Source organism: Cinclus cinclus, chromosome 4, assembly GCF_963662255.1.
Source record: "Cinclus cinclus chromosome 4, bCinCin1.1, whole genome shotgun sequence".
In the NCBI taxonomy this organism is placed as follows: Eukaryota; Metazoa; Chordata; class Aves; order Passeriformes; family Cinclidae; genus Cinclus; species Cinclus cinclus.
The window spans coordinates 54,601,583-54,623,816 of NC_085049.1; the positions used below are offsets into that span (position 1 = coordinate 54,601,583).

At 37.0% G+C, this 22,234-nt stretch overlaps 1 protein-coding gene across 1 annotated transcript in view; it reads left to right on the plus strand.

Annotated features, from left to right (window-relative positions):
• Positions 1-22,234, plus strand: part of WASHC4 (WASH complex subunit 4) — a 37,158-nt gene that overhangs the window by 13,303 nt on the left and 1,621 nt on the right. Inside the window, exons 11-33 of the mRNA XM_062492108.1 lie at positions 639-762; positions 862-989; positions 1,591-1,751; positions 3,925-4,051; positions 4,403-4,528; positions 5,819-5,926; positions 7,209-7,355; positions 7,461-7,540; positions 7,880-7,985; positions 8,700-8,816; positions 9,852-10,020; positions 10,155-10,309; positions 11,796-11,870; positions 12,678-12,782; positions 14,256-14,390; positions 15,104-15,212; positions 15,903-15,969; positions 16,670-16,756; positions 17,260-17,407; positions 17,568-17,664; positions 18,139-18,335; positions 19,362-19,461; positions 20,848-20,920. Coding sequence (XP_062348092.1) covers positions 639-762; positions 862-989; positions 1,591-1,751; positions 3,925-4,051; positions 4,403-4,528; positions 5,819-5,926; positions 7,209-7,355; positions 7,461-7,540; positions 7,880-7,985; positions 8,700-8,816; positions 9,852-10,020; positions 10,155-10,309; positions 11,796-11,870; positions 12,678-12,782; positions 14,256-14,390; positions 15,104-15,212; positions 15,903-15,969; positions 16,670-16,756; positions 17,260-17,407; positions 17,568-17,664; positions 18,139-18,335; positions 19,362-19,461; positions 20,848-20,912 — 2,733 coding nt within the window. The 3' untranslated portion in view covers positions 20,913-20,920. The remainder of the gene's footprint in view (positions 1-638; positions 763-861; positions 990-1,590; positions 1,752-3,924; positions 4,052-4,402; positions 4,529-5,818; positions 5,927-7,208; positions 7,356-7,460; positions 7,541-7,879; positions 7,986-8,699; positions 8,817-9,851; positions 10,021-10,154; positions 10,310-11,795; positions 11,871-12,677; positions 12,783-14,255; positions 14,391-15,103; positions 15,213-15,902; positions 15,970-16,669; positions 16,757-17,259; positions 17,408-17,567; positions 17,665-18,138; positions 18,336-19,361; positions 19,462-20,847; positions 20,921-22,234) is intronic.

Genomic DNA, 22,234 nt, shown 5'->3' on the forward strand with positions numbered 1-22,234 from the left:
GACTTCATTATAAGCTTGAGACATCAGTAGGATTTGCCTGGAATTCATTCAGAAAGTTTCCCATCCTGTCTTGCAAATGCCTCTTCCCAACAAAAATTCGTTAAAAATATTAGATGCGGTTCTAATAAATACTTTTCTAATCTCTTTGGAAAATATTAAATGTGTCTCTATTTTTTGGCTGTCGTGGAATTTTAGGTGGTTTTTTAAACTGCCAGGAGTAGTGTGTGACTTTATGCTGCAAGGTCATGAGCCACATACTACAAGTGTCTTGTGTGTTAATCTTGCTTAAGGACAGTTAGTAACATGTTATATAATGTGATAATACAAATATACATCTAGTTTCTTAGCACTAGCTCATCAAATAGTTTCTTTAAAAATGCTCCTTAAAAGAAATGGAAAAATAAGTAAAATGGGGGCTTGAATGTCAGATGTAAGAGTATTTTAATATTTTCTGGTTTTGTATTGAAAAGTGTAAGCGTAGTTAAGAATCTGTATGTTGTAGAAGGTTAAGGCTTATTTTAGGTTAATTTTAAATCAGTGTGCTCTTCCAGTATTCTCTTGAAAACATGTACTCTTTCAAGGTGCAAAACTTATGGCATTCTCTTGGTATATTGATATTTTTTCTCCTTTTTACTCAGGCCTGTATAGAGCAACAATTTGATTCTTTAAATGGTGGAGTGTCTGTGTCAAAGAACAGCACATTTGCTGAAGAATTTGCTCATACTCTTCGTACAGCTTTTGCAAATGTCGAAGCCAAACTTGGTAATGCAAGCTCCTGCTTTTCCTGCCAGCTTCACTGTTTCTAAAATTGTTTATGTTTGCGTGTGAGTAAAGTTCACAAAGTTGTTTTCTTTTTTTCAGGTGAACCTTCAGAAATTGACCAGAGAGATAAATATGTGGGCATCTGTGGCCTCTTCGTACTGCATTTTCAGATTTTTCGGACTGTAGACAAGAAATTTTATAAGTCATTGTTGGATGTCTGTAAAAAGGTGAATGCTTTATTCTTTTGTCTTTCAGTAATGAAGTAAATAATTTCCTGAGTTGCACAGCATAGCCCAGATTTGGGAAAAGAAAGAACACAAAGTGTGAAAACAGAGTTAAGTATTTTCTGTCGTTTGCAATTCCCCCCTGCCATTTTCTTTTAAAGATGGTCTAAAATTTGTGAACTCACATAGCAGCAAGGTAAAATAAACTTGCCATTTCTATTAAAATCTTTTTTCTCAAGATTAATATGGCATTGAAGACAAAAAAAAGTTTGAGTTATGAATACTCTGGTGTTGAATAAATGCAGTGGGTTTTGACCATGGCTAGAAACATTTGTTTTGGAAGACCTCTTAAGTGCAAAGTTGGCTGGAACATTTTCGTATTGGATGGCATGAAGAAATTATTAAATTCTCTAATATTTAGAATCACTGAGAATGGTTATAATTTTGCCACGATGCCCTTAGTGAACAACTAGGGAAACCTTTTTAACATCAATGCAATACTCTGTAGAAAACAGTTACACAGAAATAAACTAAACTGTGTGGATTGTATTTATTTCTACTTGGTATTATTTCCACATATTTTTGGTTTTTTTTCTCTTCCCAGGTTCCAGCCATTACATTAACAGCTAACATTATCTGGTTTGCTGACAACTTTCTGATTCAGAAGATTCCAGCTGCTGCCAAACTACTGGACAAGAAAAGTATTCATACAGTTAAAACACAAAGGGAGAACTTTCTACAGCAGAGGGCACAGTCACTTACCAAGTATGCTTCCTAAATACTGCCTCATGATGCTATTTGGCAAATAGTTTTTAAGCACGTAGGCTTTTTCATTCAGTGTAGTAGCACATTGTGTGGTGTCTCTCGGTGTTTGTCACTTGTTCCACTTCACTGCAAGAGAGAGTGTGTGTGTGTGTGTTAGTGTTGCTGCAAAAATTATGGTCAAAACTAAGCTGCTTTTCATGTCTCACTTTCAGAAAAATATGCATTATTACTCCAAAATAACAATGGCAGTTTTTAATATTTGTTTCAGTTACTTCTGTTTCCATATTTTCAAATTTCCTTTTGTTTTTTTAAACTAGTGTCTAGTAACCTGGGCTGGTTTGTTTTCTATTAGGGCTCTCTGCTTTCTATGTGTGTATGGAGGTAAGTTGCTAGTAGGCTTATAGTGGAGCTTTCATCTACTTGGTGGTGACACTTTCTTTGCAAGCATTTCTTTCTTTGTGACTGTTTTTATTGCTTGTTTAATGGTTTTTGAAATAATCTGTATTTGAAGAAAGCCTCTCTTGTTTTGTGTTCTGCATGTCGTGTGCAGCTCACTTCTCTTCTAAAATACACCTAAAGATGAGATGCAATATTTTTGGCTGTTAGTCTTAAGAACAAGTGTCCTGCATAGGAAGATAACAGGGCTCAGGTTTCTATGTTTCAGAACAAAACAAGAAAGTGGAAACTGGGGTCTGTGGAATGGCAGTAAAAACTTAGATTTTACATATTATCTTCCACCCCAATAAGCAAGCTGGCAGAACTGGGGAGGTAGGAAGGAGAAAAAGCAGCTCTGTGCCTGATTCCCTGACATAATTTTCACTTCTGCTCTGATTTTTTTTTTTTTCCTGACCCTGATTCTTTCCTAGGCTTTAATTCTTACTTGGGACATAATTGCACTGCTGCTTTGCTCCTGGTCTTGGGCAGTGGTACAAGTCTTAAGATTAAGAAAAAGTTCAGAAAAACATCTTGGTATTTGCATATATTTCATAGAAACATAGACTCATTTAACTTGGAGAAGGCCTGAAAGATCACCAGTTGTAACTCAGCAGTACCAAGTTCACCCCTAAACTGTGTCCCAAGGCCCACATCTCCACATCTTTAAAATACCTCCTGCAATGGTGACACAACCCCTTCCCTGGACAGCCTGTTCCAGTACTTGACAGCCTGTTTGGTGAAGAAATTGTCCTAATACTCAATCTAAACCTCCTTGTGCAACTTGAGGCTGTTTTCTCTCAGCTTGTCACTTGGCAGAAGAGACCAGACCCCAGCTCACTAAAATTTCCTTTTCCTTTCAGGGAGTTGTAGAGAGCAGTGAGGTCTCCCTCAGTCACCATTTTCTCCAGGCTGAACACCCTCAGCTCCCTTGCAGGCCTTATGCTCTTTCCCCAGCTTTGTTGCCCTACCTTGTACACACAATTTTGAAGATATTGTAATAAAATGCAGATGTTGCATCTGCTGATTTGAATTGTGCAAATAACTTTTTCTTGCTTGTTTACAAATCCTTGTGCTGCCTTTCTTAATTGGACTGTTCCCTAAACATGAGGACTCCTTTTAAAAGTGTAATTTTTGGTAACAGGATCAATGACCTAACTACTTTCCTGCTACAACTGCTGGAAGAAGTTGCATTACAGTGTCACAATTCTCTATTTAACTCTACTTAACCATTTAATTGCAACGAGTGTAATTCAAACAGATAAAATTCTGTAGAATTATGTTACTTAAGAGCAGTCCAGTCTGGCACTGATGTAATGACAAGTTGTATTTGTGTGTGTGTGTGTAAGCAACAGAAAGTCAAACTGGGATGAAGTAAGTAGCACCAGTGTTGGACTTTCCTGTCTAGTGTTTAAAAGCATTTTCTAACAGTTTTATATAGCCTTTTAATTTAAGGAAGTGTAGTATATACACTGCTAAGAGGGCCACGTGTTCTCTTGAAAAGTAGATGATTTTTGACTCATTGTACAGGTATAATTAGCAGACTAACTAGTCCTTACCTATAGAGAATTAAAATGTAAATGAGTATAGGGTTCTGATACTTTGGGAAGGTGAGTTATTATTTTGGGGACTGAAGGTTTAAAATACTTCTCTCGCAAGATTTAAAGTTTCAGAAAGAAATAAGAAAATCTTCATAATCTTCTTACTTGAAGTGAGCAACATTCTCTGTTTCATTCCCCAGAGATATGCAATCATATTATGTTTTTGTGAGCTCGTGGATGACAAAAATGGAATCTATCTTGTCCAAGGAGCAGCGCACAGCAAAGTTTTCTGAAGATCTTTCTAACCGCTGCAATGTCTTCATCCAGGTGTGCAGCCTTTTAATGTGGTGATGCATCAAACTGATGTTTTGGTGCAAGCTGTTGAACATTAAAAGAAGTCACAAAAGTTCTGTGATCATGGGTGTTTTATTTCACAGTTTTGGAATTCTTATAAAGCTTTTAATGCCCAGTACTCATCCAAGAAAATCTGTAAAAGGTCTTTAGATAAAGAACGGGGGGAAAGGGAATCTAAATGTGGAGTGGTAGACTCTCTGTTGTGCAGGGGCAAAGGTTAGCTGCCTGTATTGTGTGGAGCACAACAGAGAGAACTTATTTTATTGACATGTGGAAATATTGATTATTAATTTTTCTTCCCCTTGTGTTCATCTTATTTTTTAGGGTTTTCTTTATGCATACAGTCTTAGCACCACCATTAAAACTACAATGAATCTTTACATGACAATGCAAAAACCTATGACCAAAACCTCAGTAAAAGCCTTGTGCAGACTTGTGGAACTTTTGAAGGTAGGTCACTGGATGAAAATTATTTATTTCATGTAGGAATTACAGAGAACATTGACCAAACATCCCATATTTAAAAGAAAAAAAGACAACTGTGATGTGAAGTACTTTTGCATGCATGGCTTCTTGTTTGAGAGTGGCTTGGTTAGAGAAGACTTGGAAGGCTAGGATTGGGTTGGTTGGTTTGTTTGTTTTGGTTTTTTTTTTTTTTTTCATAGCTTCTAACTGGCTTCCTTAGTTGATGTCACAAAATGGTTGAGGTCAGAGGGGAACTTTGGAGATCATTGGTCCAGTCTATCCCTGCTCAAGCAGAGACACCTAGAGCCAGTTGTCCAGAACTGTGTCCAGGTGACTTTTGCATGTCTCCAGCGGTGGAGACTCTACAACCTTTCTGGGCAACCAGGCTGTGACAGTGCTTGGTTACTCTCATAGTAAGAAAGTGTTTGCTGATGTTGAGGGTAATTCCTGTGTTTGTGCTCAATGCCCCTTGTTCTGTTCCTGGGCTCCTCTGACAAGAGCCTGGCTCCATCGTCTTTGCACTCTCCCTCCAAGTATTTATGTACAGTGATAAGATCCCCCTCCAAGCTTTTTCTTCTCTGGCTGAACAGCCCCAGCCCTCCCAGCCTTTCCTCACCTGTGAGATGCTCCAGTCTGTGAATTATCTTCATGGCCCTTGGCTGGACTCTCTCTATGCCCCTCTTGTACTGAGGAGCCCAGAATTGGACCCAGGGCTCATGTGGCCTCTCCAGTGCTGAACAGGGGGAAAGGTCACCACCCTTGAGCTGCCAGCAAAGTGTTGTCCAGAGGAGCCAAAGCTACCATTGGACTTCTCTGGGACAAGGACACATTGCTGCCTTGCACTCAACCTGCTGTCCGCCAGGACCCCCCAGGTCCTTTCCTTCTAAGCTGCTTTCCAGTTGAGTGATTCCTGGTATATACAGGTGTATGGGAGATTGTTCTTCCCCAGATGTGGCACTTCACATTTCTCTGGGTATTTTTTTCCAAAAGGAAGATACTCTTTTTTAGGATAACTTCAGAAAGCAGTGGTGAACAAAACTGGAAAAACTCAAACCAAAAAACAAAGCTTAGATCTGTCCTGAAACTTTTAAATTCTCCTGAACAGGTTGATTTTCTTGGTTTCTAAGGGTTAATTGTAACTGCTAGTAACAGCATGTTATAAAATGGAAAGAGTCTGTATTTGCAATGTGGGTGAGTCACACAGCATAAAGCCAGATTCTACAGGCAGCAGTGTTGGTAACTACATGAACTAATGTGTTTTGGGACTGGCTTCAGGCAATAGAACATATGTTTTACCGAAGAAGCATGGTTGTGGCAGACTCTGTGACACACATCACTCAGCATCTGCAGTATCAGGCTCTTCACTCTATCTCTGTGGCCAAGGTATGTAATCCAATTTCAAGTAATCAATCTCTCTATTGGAGTATTTTTAAAAATATTAAGTTTAAATTAAAGTATTAGTATTTTTTTCAAAATCGGTAGTGTAATGTTCTGTCATAATCCAGAGATTTATAAGCTTTCCAGTAATTCCAAGCTCTTTCCTAGAAAACTGTACAGCATAGATGGTTACCTGGTTTTTGACCAAGAATGGTTCCCCTCTTCCTTTAAACTGCTGCAACTCTTATAATCTTCTTCTTGTGTTCTTTTTAGATTTTATTTCTAGTGAGTTTTCACAAATTGACCTTTGCTTACCTCTTTTCTGATGCACATTCATGAAGCAATCTGTTGCAGGTCTAAGCAATCAGGCTGTTGTTTAAATCTCCATCTTGTGGCAAAATAGCAGTACCTGATGGCTTAGATAATCCTACTGTGGGCATAAATTCTCTGTTTCATTGGGGAATAAAATGGCTTCTTTTGCTTGTCAAACCTTGAATCTCAGAATTCAGGGTGAAAGGAAAAATGAGACTTAAGTATGCCTGTTCTGATGTATTACTGACTGGTTTTATTATTTTGTCATGTTCAGTAGCAGAGTTACAAAGGATGTATGCTATTGTTACTGGTGCAGCTATTACATTTCCTTTTTATTTGGCTGTAATCTCAATTTTTGTGTCTGGGATCTCTGTATTTTCTGGGGTAAGCAAAAAAAAATAGTTGTACTTATAAGAAAATATATACTTATATATAATATTTATATATATGTGTGTGTGTGTGTGTAGCAGGAGTAGCATGAACTGAAGAGGTTCCAAACTTCAAAGTCACTAAGGAAAACTGTGTATCTTCAAACACTTAACACCCATATATAAAACTTTAATAAACTTTCCAGGTTATATCTGTAATTACATTACAGTTATTTTTAGATTAATAAAAATAAGCTAAAACCTTTATATTGAAGAATATTGAGAAGAACTCTTGTGCAAAAAGTTGATATTTTGACTACTTATGAGAAAATCTGTAAAAAGGCAAATGTGGGTAAATAGAAGCACCTACTAGTATGACTTCATCTGTGTTCATGTTGGCTGCACATATTCCAAGAGTATAGACCAGTAATATTACTGAATTGGCAGAGTAAGTGAATCTGGATTCAGTTAACTCTGTTCACAAAACAACTTGTTTGCAGAAATACTCAATTTATGACAAGTCCACAAGCTTTGGGAATAAGTAGTAAGCTATTGCCTGAGGGCTTAGGTAACTTTTCTCTGAATTTCTGTGTCTTTTTGTCATCAAGAAAAGGGTCATTTCTGATAAAAAGTACAGTGAGCAGCGCCTGGATGTCCTCTCTGCTTTGGTGTTGGCTGAGAACACCCTCAATGGGCCAAGTACAAAACAGAGAAGACTGATTGTTTCCCTTGCACTGAGTGTGGGAACACAGATGGTGAGTGCCATGATTATTCCAGCCCTTCATTTGTTTGGTGGAGTGTCTTATGAAGAAATATCTGCTCGTGATCTCATGTTTATTTTTTTTTCTTCATTTCTACAGAAGACATTTAAAGATGAAGAACTTATTCCCCTTCAGTTAGTTCTGAAAAAACTGGACTTGATCAGTGAACTTACAGAGAGGTAAGCAGTGACAGCAGTATATAGAAGGCAGCACAGTGCCTTGGGGGAGATGGATCTTCACTGTGTGAATGGCAAAATCTGGTCTCTGCATGTGATTTTTGCATGTTTTATTGATCAGGAAAGGATAGAAATAATTCCAGAGTTAAGCCAGAAGCTCACTTGTCTTTGGGCAAGTCATATTTCACCTGACTATTGCTTGTTTAGAAATTCTGTCACTTTGTTGCTTGACTTGGTTTCATGATAAGATGAAATGTTCCACTTAACCCAACCCCAAAATTTCTGAGTTAGTTAGAATGGTTTCCTCCAAATCTGTGTCTGACAATTAATCTTTTATTCCAGAATTCGAGCACAATGTGACTGCTGTTTCTTATATTGGCATCGAGCTGTCTTTCCAATCTATTTAGATGACGTCTATGAAAATGCAGTGGATTCTGCTAGACTACATGTAAGTAATGTTACAACTGTTGTGACAGATTCAAATGAAGAGATGATAAACACTAGGCTGAAACTCCTAAAGGAAAAGCTCAAAATGCAAATCCCTTACTGCTACTGAATCAGATATTTCTTCTCATTCTGGAGGATATAAAAGCAGTCTTTGTTCTAAATCTATTAGATTTCTTTAAAAAAATCTCAGGTTGCTTTTGTTTACTCCATGTCTATCTCTTTGTTCCTCTCTTCGTTCTAATTTGAAATGAACGCCTGCTAGACTAGAACATTAAAAGCCTGTGTTCCTCTTTGTGGTTACATGTTTCTAAAGCAGATATCACTATGTTCAGTCATTCTGTGTTGGACAGCTGTCCTGTAACTTTTTCCACCCCTCATTTCTTCTCCCCTCCTTGAAGTACTGTGTATTTGCTGCAGATGTGAATCATGCTTTGGCATAATAATCCAGATAAAAATCAAACATCTGTTCCAGGGTTGTAAAGTACTGAAATGAATAAGGTGCAAGTAATTTCTGATGAAATAGCTAATAATTAGGATCTTCCAGTCAGTAATAAATAATACTTCAGATTAAGGACAGGACACTTCAAGAGGGTTTATGAAGCCCATTTTTAATCAAAATGGGAAGACTAGTGATTCTGATTTTTGTTAGCTTTGAACACTGTTTGAGGTGCTGGTGACATATCTGTCTGTTAATAATATATATATTTTTAATAAGTATATGTTTAGTGCACTCCGGGACTGTGTGCCTGCTATGATGCATGCAAGACACTTGGAATCTTATGAAGTGCTTCTGGAATGCTATGACAAGGAAATCATGGAAGTGCTCAATGAGGTAATTTGTTGTGGTTGGGAATTAAACACACCACTGTGCTTGAAATATCTTTAGCTCAGATTAACATCTATTGTAGCAAATATGATACAATCTGTAAAAATAGCACAGAGAACTTCAGCGTGAAGTATTTGAATAAATCAGAAAGTGTTTGGATTTTGATTATTTAAGACTCATTTTTAATGGTATCTGTACTGGCTGGGAACATGAAAATACTCCGCTGTAAATTATGTAAATTAACAAAACCTCAGTTACAAATTTGACTGTGCAGACAGAGGAGTGCTTTTTGTCAGATTAGCTTCTGTTTGGATGAATGCCTAAAATAAATACTACTGTTCTTAGTGTGCATGCATGGCTTTTAGTAGTGAAGGGTCTGCAAACACAGATGACCTCTTGACTAAATTATTATCTAGAATTATGAAGGAGGTTTGATACAGAAAATGCAAATTTGGATTTCCCGAATCTTAGTTTTTTAACCTTTGAACTATGCTTTTTATTTGACTAGTTCAAGACAAAACATTATATATCATTCAAGAAATGAGACCAAATTCTTCATTGTAAGACTCTTCACTGAATTTGTTCTTACTATTTGAAGAGATAGCTCTAAGCTTAGTTATGAGAAGTTTAAGCTTAAAATGAGAAGTAAGAATACTTGAGTGTAAGTTGTGTTAAATTCCTGTGTGAAAGTTTTATTCATGTAAAAAATGGCATTAGATAGGTAAACCTTTGGGTTTTCTGAGCTATGTAGCTTTTTCTTGCTATTGTGTACTAGAACAAGAACACAGGAAATCAGTATCTTTCTGGTTCCCAAGTATTTATTCATGTTGACTTGTGTGGTTCTACCAAAGCAAAGCTTTCTTCACTATTTTAATCAGTCTTACACGTAACTGTGGAGAGAAACGTCGATTCTGCTAACAGAGCATTGTAAATGGAGACTGAGTGTGAATTTTTTATTTTTGTGGTTTGTTTTTTTTTGTGTTTGTTTGGGATTTTGGTGGGTTTTTTTTCTATTTTTTTTTTATTTTAACTTTTGAATAGCACTTGCTGGACAAATTGTGTAAAGAGATCGAAAAGGACCTGCGCTTATCAGTTCACACACACCTGAAGCTGGATGACAGAAACCCCTTCAGAGTTGGCATGAAGGACCTGGCTCACTTCTTCTTTCTGAACCCAATACGTTTTTTCAATAGGTTCATTGACATAAAAGGTGAGGAGTTACACACTTGCTCGTTTCTGTTATTTTCATCTCTTATACTTTGGCTTTGTATATCTTTTTACTTCTTTCCACACTTTCCTAGCTAAATAAGTAGCATTATTTTAGTCCTTCCTTTTTGTTCACAGCTTATGTAACTCATTATTTGGACAAGACCTTCTACAATTTAACGACTGTAGCTCTTCATGATTGGGCCACCTACAGTGAGATGAGAAACCTGGCAACCCAGCGCTATGGCTTAAGTATGACTGAGGCTCACCTTCCCAGCCAGACTCTGGAGCAGGTACAGTGCCCCCAGGACAGGAATAGAATTTAAACCATTCCCCTGTCATAGGACTGATAAAGTATCCAAGAGCAGAGAACTATTTGGAAAAAGTGACCTTTAATTTCTGGTTGAATTGTGAGGCAGGATCTTTATCTCCCCTTGGAGATCACACTGATATCAGTTAATATCATGTTAGACTTGTATTGTTCCTTTTTTAACATAATGAATTGAGTATGCAAAGTCAGAGAATGTTTTCTTGAAAATTCAGTGTCAGCAATTTGGCAAGCAGACAGCTGTTACAAGTCTGGAATGACCTTTGTGTGGTGGGTCTTTTTCCCTGGTTTATTGCTAGCTTTTCAGCAGATTCTGCTTAGTGGTCATCAAGAGAAACTATTTCACAGACTGGTGGACTTTGGGACACCTGTAAATTAGATTCTAGGAGAGCGACTTAGAGCCTCCTAAGAGCTGCAAAACATGGTGACATTCAGAATGAAGTTGTAGTGTCATTAATGATGAAGATACTCACTGTTACAAGACCTATAGATTGCATAGTTCTGAAGACTTTCCTTCAAGAGTTTTAATGTCTTGGATATTTTTGGCAGTTTGCTTCATTCCCTCATTTGGGTTAACACATTGGTGAAAGCTCTTAGAAATACACCCACTTTTTTTCTAATGTTCATGATGGCTGTGGCTTCCTAAGTTGAAAGAGGGCACAGAACTAAGAACTTCAGCTGTCTTTTTGGTATAGAAGAGCTGTAGATCAGTTTCTGTTTCCAGCTTGGGTTTCCTGTTGGCTATATTTGGTCAGCACATTGTTGCAAAGAATTAAACAATTTCAAAAGATTGGTTTCATAACATTAATTCTGGTATAAGCTTTACTTCAAAACAAAGACACCCTGCACTTCATAACCCCCCCAGTCTCAAAAACCTGATAAATTCCCTGGCATAACTTGAAATAAGGTACATGAATTAAATAGCATCATGTCTAGGCACAGTGATAATTAAGGGACTCCTTAGGGGGAAAAGTGTAAACAATTGTGAAATTTATATTGTGAATAGCAAACCTCAGTCTTTTATACAGGTTGGGTTAACAATTTTGGAAATTAGCTAGTTGTTTATTTCTCTGTAGACATCTATATGTCTGTAGGAATCTTTAAGGCTAGATTCTGTGTTTTAGAATCTGAAAACAGATAAATCTCAATTTTTAAAAAATTGTTTAATTATGCCTTGTGGAATAGGCTGGAGGGTTCCTTACTTTCAGGGGAAGCTGGGAAAAAACAGGCAGGAATGCAAATGCTAAAACATGGGCTGAGCTGCTTTTTTCTCCTCTAAGCTTTATAAAGACACCAAACAAAAATTTTTAGGAGGTTCTTGATTTTGCAAAGAAATACACTGCTTTCTAAAATACCTTCAAGGAACTGCAGAAACAGTATTTCTGCACCTTAGCAGTTAGGCATGTCAGTAGTTCTTGAGAAGTAATTCTCAATAAATAATACTGTTTCAGGGTCTGGATGTTTTGGAAATCATGAGAAATATTCATGTTTTTGTATCCCGCTACCTCTACAATCTGAATAATCAGGTAAGGTATATCCCACAATCTTCCTGGCATTTGGCTCCAATTGGAAGGGATTGTGAAATGCAGAGTGGAGTACATGTAAGAAAAGCCCAGGCTCAACATGCATAGTGAGAAGCTATAAAATAGTATTGGTGCTCTAGGAAAACATCTTGGGGGATGCTGTGGCTTGGTCTTGGAGAATGTTGTGTAGCATATTTTGGGTATGTTATGCCAGTAGGATCACTGCATATCAATTTTCCAGTGAAGCTAGAAGGCAGCAATTGGCTGCTCTATAGGAACACACCAAGTATGTGATTTTTGAGCTTGAAAAATGTGTATCTAAAAATGGGTTATTGGAGAGATGAAGCAGTGAATGACATGGAGAAACATGAACAGGGAGTAAACCTTTGGGGTTTCTTACAATGTGAGAATGAGGTGCTCACTACAAAAATGAGCAGCTTCCTGGAAGAAAAGAAGTACTTTCTTTTATAGCCTATAATTCAGTAGTGGAACTCAGTGCTGTAGTATCTGTGGGGTCAAAAGTGAAAACAGGTGCCAAAAGAGTTTAGACTACTTAATGTAGGATATAATCTCAAATATGGGAGTCTTTAGTGCAACATCTCCCTTAGAATTGTTGAATCACAGCTGTGTAGAAGTTGTAAGAATTTACCAGACAAAGTTCATTGTATCCATGCTGTATTTTCTTGGTTCTTTCCCTAATCACCACTTATCAGCTGCTTTCAGAAATAGGACATAAGCTATTTAGATTAATAATTTATCACAGAACCAGTTTTGGGTAATTAACTTTATTTTTCTGTCCCTGCCTCCCAGATCTTCATTGAAAGAACAAGTAATAACAAACACTTGAACACCATCAATATCCGACACATCGCTAATTCAATTCGAACTCATGGAACAGGAATCATGAACACAACAGTGAGTGTCTTTTGCACTGCTGCTGTTGGATTATTTGTTTGTGATTGTGCACAAAATCCTCCTCCTTGCATCTCCTAATAGTTTATTTGGTTATGCAGTTTTAATAATGCAGTAATAGTGTTCTGTGTAAATTAATAAAACAAATCCGTTCTTGGGTGCAGCACAAATCAATATCACAATCTTTTGAGAGTGTTACCACTTCCTTTTACATAAATGTTTAGGAAGAGATGTAAAACCACATCAGAGGAGAGATAGATGTTCTAGTTGGACTGTTCTGGACAGTATACCCTGATTTTCTCCTTATTTACACTTAGCAGACAGATACTTTTGCTGCAGTTAAAGGAAATCTTGAAAAAAAATGCAATGTTAATTTTTAAGTTATTCTTTTAATTGTTACGCTTAAGAAACACCAACTTTTCAATTTGCAAAATGAATCTAGAGACCTCAGATCACTTGTTGGTAACATGAATTCTTATTACAGGGCTTTTAATGATGTATGAGGTGTAGGTGGCCATTTTAACCAGCCAAAGGTTTTTGCCTCTTTGCAAAGTACATGCAAAGAAGTGCACTGTGTGTGCTACAGCAGGAATTTATCATTGGAATTCACAAATTTGGACACAGTGATAAAGGTGTTTTCAGGTCAGTGCTTTCCAGTCTGCTGCTTTAGTTGCACCTTGTTGGTGCTTCCTTTTATCTGTTCTTCTGGCTCTATGTAAAAGGGAAAAAAAAAAAAGAAGAAAAAAGAAAAGGAACTTGCTGAAATATTGAACCCACACTCAAGTTATTAGAAGTAGAAATTACTAAAAAAACAGTTTTCATGATTTCTTCCACTTTTTTTCTGCGATTGGGAGAGTGGGGACGGTCTCAAAAAATGCTGCTACATTATTTTTTGGTGATGCAGATTTATTCATTTCTGATTGTGAGTTATTTTTGAAGACAGGAAAAGTATTGAGATATGTAGTGCAGAAGTTTCTGCCCTATGAGAAAGTATTGTAGAAAACTTTGAGGAAGTGAAAAAGTTGTGTCAGGTGGTTATGCAGATTCTACAGACTGAGGAAGTTGATCATGTCTGCCAGTTTCAACTTGGTGCTTGTATTGTTTCAAAAGGACAGTTACAGAATATTCCAGATATACTAATGGCAGTGTAAGGCAGGTGATCAACTGAAGTACTGGCCTTGTCCCTTGGTCCCTCTGCCTTTCCTGGGAGAGATGAACTAATGGCAGTGTAAGGCAAGTGATCAACTGAAGTACTGACCTTGTCCCTTGGTCCCTCTGCCTTTCCTGGAAGAGAGAAGGCCCTCTAGGAGAATGTTTTTTTCATTTTTCCTTGTTCTTTTATAACAGTGAAATTAAAGTAAGTTGAGAACTTGTATTGGGAGTTACTCAGGCATGTGGTGAAAACGGGGTGTTAGATGTCTTTGTTACTTTGCTAACTTTCTTGATTTAACTGTTTTTTTACTTTTTGCCTTCTAGGTAAATTTCACTTACCAGTTCTTGAGGAAAAAGTTTTACATTTTTAGCCAGTTTATGTATGATGAACATATCAAATCCAGACTTATCAAAGACATCAGATTCTTCAGGGAAGTCAAGGATCAAAATGATCACAAGGTATAGAAGTTTCTGAAGGCTCAAGAGTAATTTGCTAAAAGAAGTGCTACTTTCATGGGACTGAAGGTGCACCAAACCATAACACTCCTATTACTTAAATGTGTATTCCCAGATAAAGGGACAGTTTTTGTCCTGCAAAATGCAGTGTTGCCAATGTCTGTATTCAGGAGGACTTTGTTTCATTGTCTGCTCTGTAAATATGGAGTTGGCTAAAATCATTCTGTCAGTGACTTAAGGATGATTTGATGGAGTTGTTGTCTGTTGCAGGTTCTAATCTCCTTGTTCAACTTAGAATAATAAGCTTGCTTGAATGGAATCCAAAATGATATGATCATGTAGCGCTCATTCCAGTATGTCAGGATTTGGGAATGAGGGTCTGGTTTTCCATGCTAGAAAATTGTCTCAAAAATGGGACAGACAGTGTATTTAGTAAAATGGACTCCTAGCTTCTTTGCATATGAAGTGTTTATTTGCTGTAGGAATACTTTCTTTTTCACAGTAAAACTAGCACACTTCTCAACTTGCAGAGATGACTTAGTAAAATGACTCTTGTGAACTCATACAGACAAGCAGGTGTATAATTTATAAAAAAATAAAGCTGTAAATGTGGTGTAAAACTACATTACAAATAGAATTTTATTGATGTGATGAAAAGGTTTTTCTTTTTTTATAAGGGTAGGTAGTTATGGCAAATAATTTATTTTTTTTTCTAGTATCCCTTTGAAAGAGCAGATAAATTCAACCGTGGCATCAGAAAACTTGGAATAACCCCGGATGGCCAGAGCTACCTTGACCAGTTCAGACAACTCATAAGTCAAATTGGTATGAAATGCTATCTAACATGTTATAAATGTTATTAAATTGAAGAGATCTTCATCACCTTGTAACTGGCCTTTTAGCTCAAGATGAAGCTAGATTTAATTCCAGTCAGATGGGAAGTAGTTCACTTGTAGCCCATGCTAAGTACATGCTCTCATCTAATAACACAGAAATGGTCTTCCATGTATTACTCTTAAATGCAGTTATAGCTTGCATATATTCCTGTTCCCTTTTCAGTTCTTTTCTTTACTGTGGAACTGACTTTTAGCCATGTTGACTGTATTTCCTAGTAAAAACCTTTTAGTGCTAAATTAATGTATTTCAAAAATTTGCCATATATCCAGCTGAAGTATCCTTCAGTGATGCACAATGTGACAGTGATATTTTCAGCACTGATGCTGTAAATGTGCAGAACTGATCTGAACTTAAGTTGTTTAGTGTTTCTAGTGGAAAGACTTTGTACAAAAGCAAACAAAACATTGATGGATGATGCATTTTTGTTTTATTTCTCTATGTAGACTTTTGATGGCTGGGTACAGTCTTAACTTTTATAACTCGGCTTTCATAGCCAAGTTCTGTGCCAGAACTACATAGCAACTTTAACTTACGTTTCAGAGCCTATAGGAGCTGTAAAAAATGTGTGTGTATTTAAGTAATTACGAATTGCTTCCTTGTTTTTTCTTGTTTTTCCAGGCAATGCTATGGGTTATGTACGAATGATAAGATCTGGTGGACTTCACTGCTGCAGTAGTGCTATTAGGTATTTCCACTAATACTTCATTTTTCTCTTTGCTCCTTCTCTTTCCCTTGCTCTCTTCTTGCTGATATTCCCTATGCCCTTGCCTATTCCCCATAAATTTTGAAAAGCTCCATTTATATGCTTTCATTTAAGTGGATTTATTGAAGACAATGCACTGTACAATCATAGACATAAATCACTAAAAACAAATTCTATGGAAAAACATGGCAAGAGTTAATAGCATATACACATTAGTAAGATGTTAGTCCATAAGCCAGCAATTTGTGATGTTAAATAATTTCCAGAGTGCATTAAGGAAAAATAATGCAAACCTTGAGGAACTTGAAAAACCACATTCCTTTCGTACTTTGTTCTGTATAGATTTTGTCTATGTTTATCAAAGGACATTAAAACATAGAAACTTTTACATAATAAGAAATAGTTGGTTTTCTTGCAAATAATAGTAAACTTACCAAGAGTTACCAAGAGTATCAAGTGTTAGAGAGAGAAGATGATAGTCCAGTAAATACAGAAGTACAAATAATGATGTATATGTGTTCAGAGATAGAGTTAATAATGCCTGGATGAGAATGTATGACAGATATACATAATTTGAACTAAGTAGTTCAAGCCCAGAAGATTAAGTTAATTATAAATTAGGGTAGATACTTCAATGAACACAGACAGTTGAGCATAATCCTAACAAACAGTAAGTTTTCAGGTTTGTTCCTGATTTGGAAGATATTGTTAACTTTGAAGAGCTGGTGAAAGAAGAAGGACTCTCGGAAGAAACACAAAAAGCAGCAAGGTACACTAACATCATACTCTTGAAGTCTGGGGCAGGGATGGGATGAGAGAATTGTCATTTTATAAATGCAGCTATTAGTTATTTGTGTCTCTGTGTGTATTAGAAGTTCTGCTGCCTTTATGCAAAAATATTTGTTTGAAAGCAAAGCTAATAGAAGCAGTTGTTTTAAAAATGTGAAGTAGCATTGATAGTAACAGATCTAGAACCTTATTTCATGAAGAAATCCTTGTTTAAAAGCTAACAGGCTTTCCTCACTGTGTGCCTGAGCTCTACTTTTAAAATTTTCAGGGTCTTAGATCAAAAAGATGTAAGTATTCTGTTTATATACCTTTTTTTTTTTTTTTTTTTTGAGACAAATCAAGAAACACTATTCAAATGGGCTGTAGAGGAAATCCCAAATCCTGGATGATGGACCTGGGCAAAGGGAGGGTTGTTATCCCAAGAGGTGGGTAAGCAAAGGGATTTCCAGCAGAACTAGGTGACTCGTTGCTCATCCTTTGCAGGCAGCTGGACTCTGTGCTCAGTGACCTGACCAGGAACTTTGCAGAAGGAACAGAGTACTTCAAAATGCTGGTGGATGTGTTTGCTCCCGAATTCCGCAGCTCCAAGAACATGCATTTGCGGAACTTCTACATCATTGTACCCCCCCTGGTGAGTGTTTGCATTGCACCAGGCCTTACTTCAGGAAGGTCTTGTCAAATCAGGGTTGTGATTAAATGCTTTGTATTAGACTGTAGTAGCATATAAGACCAATGCCATGTGGCATTTGTGAGTCTCTTTGTGATTCCAAGACAGCCTTTTGTTCTTTCAGACACTCAATTTTGTAGAGCATTCAATCAGTTGCAAGGAGAAATTGAATAAGAAGAACAAAAGTGGAGCAGCTTTCACTGATGATGGGTTTGCCATGGGTAAGTTTCAGCACCCTCACTAGCCTTTGGGTAAGCCAACATAATGAACATTTGCAATAAAAGTTTTGTTTATACTTTGTCTGTTCCCGTAATTAAAAATTCCATAATTTATTTGGATTTGTCTTTGCTTCAGCAAAATGGATTTGAGTGTTATGGTTGTGTTCAGAATTTCCTAAACATGGAATAGCTGCGTATGGGAGCAGACAGTTTTAACATATATTGGTGCTTTCAAATTTGTTTCCAAACTTGTGGTTCTCATCCTGATGAGAAGGAATGCAAGTATTTGGAGAAGTGATGTTTTTAAAAATATAAGTGCGTTCTATATTGTGATTTTTTTTTTCCTGATAGATTAATTGTAACTTAACAACCAATTATATTTGCATGGAATTATCATTAGGCTCATCCATTAAAGACATTCACAAAATGTTTTGCAAATTGCATGTTGACTTTAGTACATGGTTTGTTAATGACTAGGTGTGGCTTACATTCTGAAGCTTTTGGATCAGTACCAGGAGTTTGATTCTCTGCACTGGTTCCAGTCTGTTAGAGAGAAGTATGTGAAGGAAATAAGAGCAGTAGCTAAGCAACAGAACGTGCAGTCCACTAATCAAGATGAAAAACTACTACAGACTATGAACCTTACCCACAAGCGACTGGAAGTTTGTTTACAGGTACAGCACAGGCCTAGTTATATGGATTTTTCTGGTAAATTACATAAATTATTCTGATAACTTCTGTATTGGGTTTCAGCACTTATCACAAATCATATAACGTATCATAGTGTTTTCATGGAGCTCATTGAGAGCAAAATCCAGAGCATTGTCTACAGCAACATTTCAAAAAGAGCATAAAGATTTGAGGTGTATGACCTGAAGGGAATGTCATCAGTTTTTGTGATATTTGAAGATCTGGTTCATTGGAATTCTTTGTCCCATGGAGTTTGAAATCTAATGCAACTAAATCTTAAATGCTTAAATAGGAGAGAGTATCTTTTGGCTAAATATCTTATAACGAAGATTGCACATAATGCTGTGAGCCCTCACAGTTGCCTGTGTGTTGATATTCTGAGCTGCTAAACTGAATGATGCATTAGCTGCCAAAGAGAGGAAAGGTGCATTTGAATCTTGAAGCACAGCAGCTCAGGTTTCATCTGTGGTGTGGTGCTTTCTCTCTCTTGATTGGAGAAGCCTAAGGGACAAATCTGTCAATGGCTATTTTTACAGCCCATGAATTCATGTTGTAATGTCTTGTTGGAATAGATAAGACCCTGTATGCCCTCGTGGTTCCCAGCATTGTGCACTGTGTTTGGTCCTCTGTGTTAAAAAACCACAACACTGAATCTCATTCAGACACTGATCAAGCTTGTGATTGTTTAAATTATTGGCTTGCATGATTTTCCATGGGTGAGTTGCTCTAAGTTCTCCCTGCTGCTACAAACCTCATTTTCAGCCTCAGTAGGTCAGTGACAGATTTATTGCAGTGATGCTGCTTTGCTTAATTTGCCCTTTAATGTAATTTGACATTTGCTTTGTAAAATGCATGTGAATTAAGGAATGAAAGGAGGAAGGTTTTCAAGAGCATTTATGTGATTTGGATACTGAAATCTAGGTGCCTAAGATGCTCATGAAAAATCCCATTGATATTTGTCTACAAATTTGTCATACACTGATGCTCCTCTTCTTTATCTTTTCCCTTAGGAATTTGAACTGCTTTATTTCTCACTAAGTAGTGCAAGAATTTTTTTCAGAGCAGATAAAACTGCAGCAGAAGAAAGCCAGGAAAAGAAAGAAAAAGAAGGTGAGTGAATCCTGTACGTAGAACATTTTGGCTAATGAGATTGTGTATCTTAGTAGAGGTCTTTTTCATAGCTGCTTTCTTGCTCATAGGTTGATGGAATATTCCAGAGAGAGGTTTGTGTGGTCATGGGTGATTGACACTCAGCAAGAACAGCTTTTGGAATAGGTGAATTTCAAGCTGGGCTTCTGGGGTGTAGAAAAAGCAGCACCACAGAAGACCCAACTGACAAAAAAAAGCCTGGGACAGGGAGAATTGCATACTTGCAGTAATACTGAATTCAGTAACTTCAGCATTGTACTTACCTCTTCAATTACCAGTGTAGACAATGACAACCTTAGGTGATGTTAAATAAAGGGGTTTTTACCTGTTGTACCAGCTGGTTTTCAACTTCCATAGCAGATGATTCAGTTATCAGATGTTGATGATATGCTTGGTCTCCCATTGAATTCTATATTCAAAGGGTAAGATCTAAATTTGTGGTGTGGTTTCTTGACTAGATGCCATTGGTGTTTTGCACTTCTATTCCTGGTTGTATATTCTCCCTCATGAATGCTGAAAGATTCTCTTGGGAAAATTCTTTCCAAAGAAATGAGAGTGCTGCTAAGGATCAAGATACAGAAATGCAGTTCAGTCACAAGTTACTTAGAAACTCTGGGAACAGTATGTTAAAACTGAATTGGTAAATAATTCTCCACTGTAGTTCTGACCTGTGAGATTACAGTCACTGAAGAAAAAGATTTGTTTTCTTCTGCAGTAGAAAAAAAAGTTTGTAAAGAAATTCTTTTATCATGAATTTATATGTGATCCTATTCAGTAAAGTTGCTCAGATAAATATTCAGTGCAAGAAAAAAAATCCAAAGAACTCCAAGCACTGTGGGTAGACATGCTGCTCTGGAGTCTGTAGGAGACCATTCTGGAGAACATCAGCAAATGACATTTTAGGTTAAATATTCTCTGTTGGGGTACCTGTTCAATTCCCCAGGCAATGTGTTGTGCAGTGAGAAAAGCTGAAAATGCATACCAGGCTGGAAAGTTTTGAACATGGTAACAATATCCATGACCTCTACCATGACATTTGGACTTGGACTCTGAAAAATGTGTGAGCATTGTGTATGTAATTTTTAGGCAAGTACTGCTGATTGAAGAACCTTTCACCCCAAATTTCTTCATGGGGCCAGGACTTCTTGTGCTGCAAGCTCAGGTCACATATGCTGACCATGAAATACTGCATGAGGTGTTGCTGTGATATCAGCATCATACATATATACATATATATATATATGTGTGTGTGTGTGTATATATATATATGCGCTAGGATTTGAGGGGTTTTGTTTTGAGCAGAGTGTTAAACGTGATCCATGCCTTTATTTTTTATTTTTGTAGAAGAATCTGGTAAAACAAGCAATGGAGATCTTTCCAACTCTACGCCTGCAGAGCCTGTTGTGAAATGACATGGCTGGTATGGGTGATTACTTACTCAAATAACTCATGTCCTTGTCTTCATCAGTAACATTCTGTAGAGGTTAAAGCTCTAGATTTGATTTACTTGCTCTGTTAAATCCAAGAGAAAATGTACATTAATATACTAGCATCCACTGAGGCTAGATTTGTGTTTGTCTATAATTCCTGTAGAAACTCCTATTTTTCAGGAGTTTGAATTATTTACAGCACTTTCTTTAGATTGAAAATAATTTAATAAAATGTTGACCTTGGAGGTAGTTATTTTAAAGTACAGATGTGCAGATAAAAAAATACTCATTAATTTCTAGATGCATTCTCGCATCTCTGTCATAGCATTTAAAAAAAAACCCAAACTCATAGGCTGTTAGTCCAAGATTTGAACTGGCATCGCTTCAACCAGAAAAAAAAACCTGAATCCAGAGATTGGATGTATCTATTGTCCAAAAAATAGAGACATGTCATTGTGCAGTCCTGTTGCACCTAATGCAGTCACAGATTACACTGTGGATGTAACAGTGTATGTTGGGAATGTATGTTAAATCTATTACACAAAATCAAAGTGCTCATTACTGTTTTATTCCAAACCCCCTTGTTGCTACTATAGACAGTATTAGTACTGTGGGAACTTAAAACTGCAAGCATTTATTTTCCCCTGTTTGTGCCCCCTTATCAAAGAACAGGAAAACAAGAAAAGTGAACATAACGAATTACTTCTCATTTCATACTGAAGGTCTGATTTGCATCCACAGAAGTAAGGAAATCCAGAGCCAAGACAGAACCACAATCAGCTCTTCCTTTTATGACCAGACACTGTGATGGGTGTCTGTAACAAGTGATCTTACAGTTCATGAATATGTTGTGCCTAATTGCAAGTTTCAGCCTCAGTTCTGTATTTCCCAGCCTTTGTAGGTCTGTTGTACCATGTGTTGTTCATACAGTCTTACATGCCTGATTATTAACAATAATTGCACTGCAGGCTCTGAAGCTGCTAAACACTGTGAGAACTATAACATCTGTCCATGCCTGCAAGTAGAGGTTCTAGGTTGTGCAAGTTACTTGGACTCCTAACTTAAGTAGCTAGACTTAGCTTAAAAGAAAACATCGCTTTTATTAAACTATACAGGTGTGTTTTAATCTCCCAGAACATAACACCCTTCTAGTTGTTAGCAGAATAAACCACTCCAGTCAGTCCAGCTGAGAGAACTACCCTTGGGGGTTTTTTTGGCACTCTTAAACTGTATTTTTAGACCAAACTTGCTTAAATACTTGTTTTAATGGTTCAAATTTTTCCACCCACTCTTGGGTCACTGGT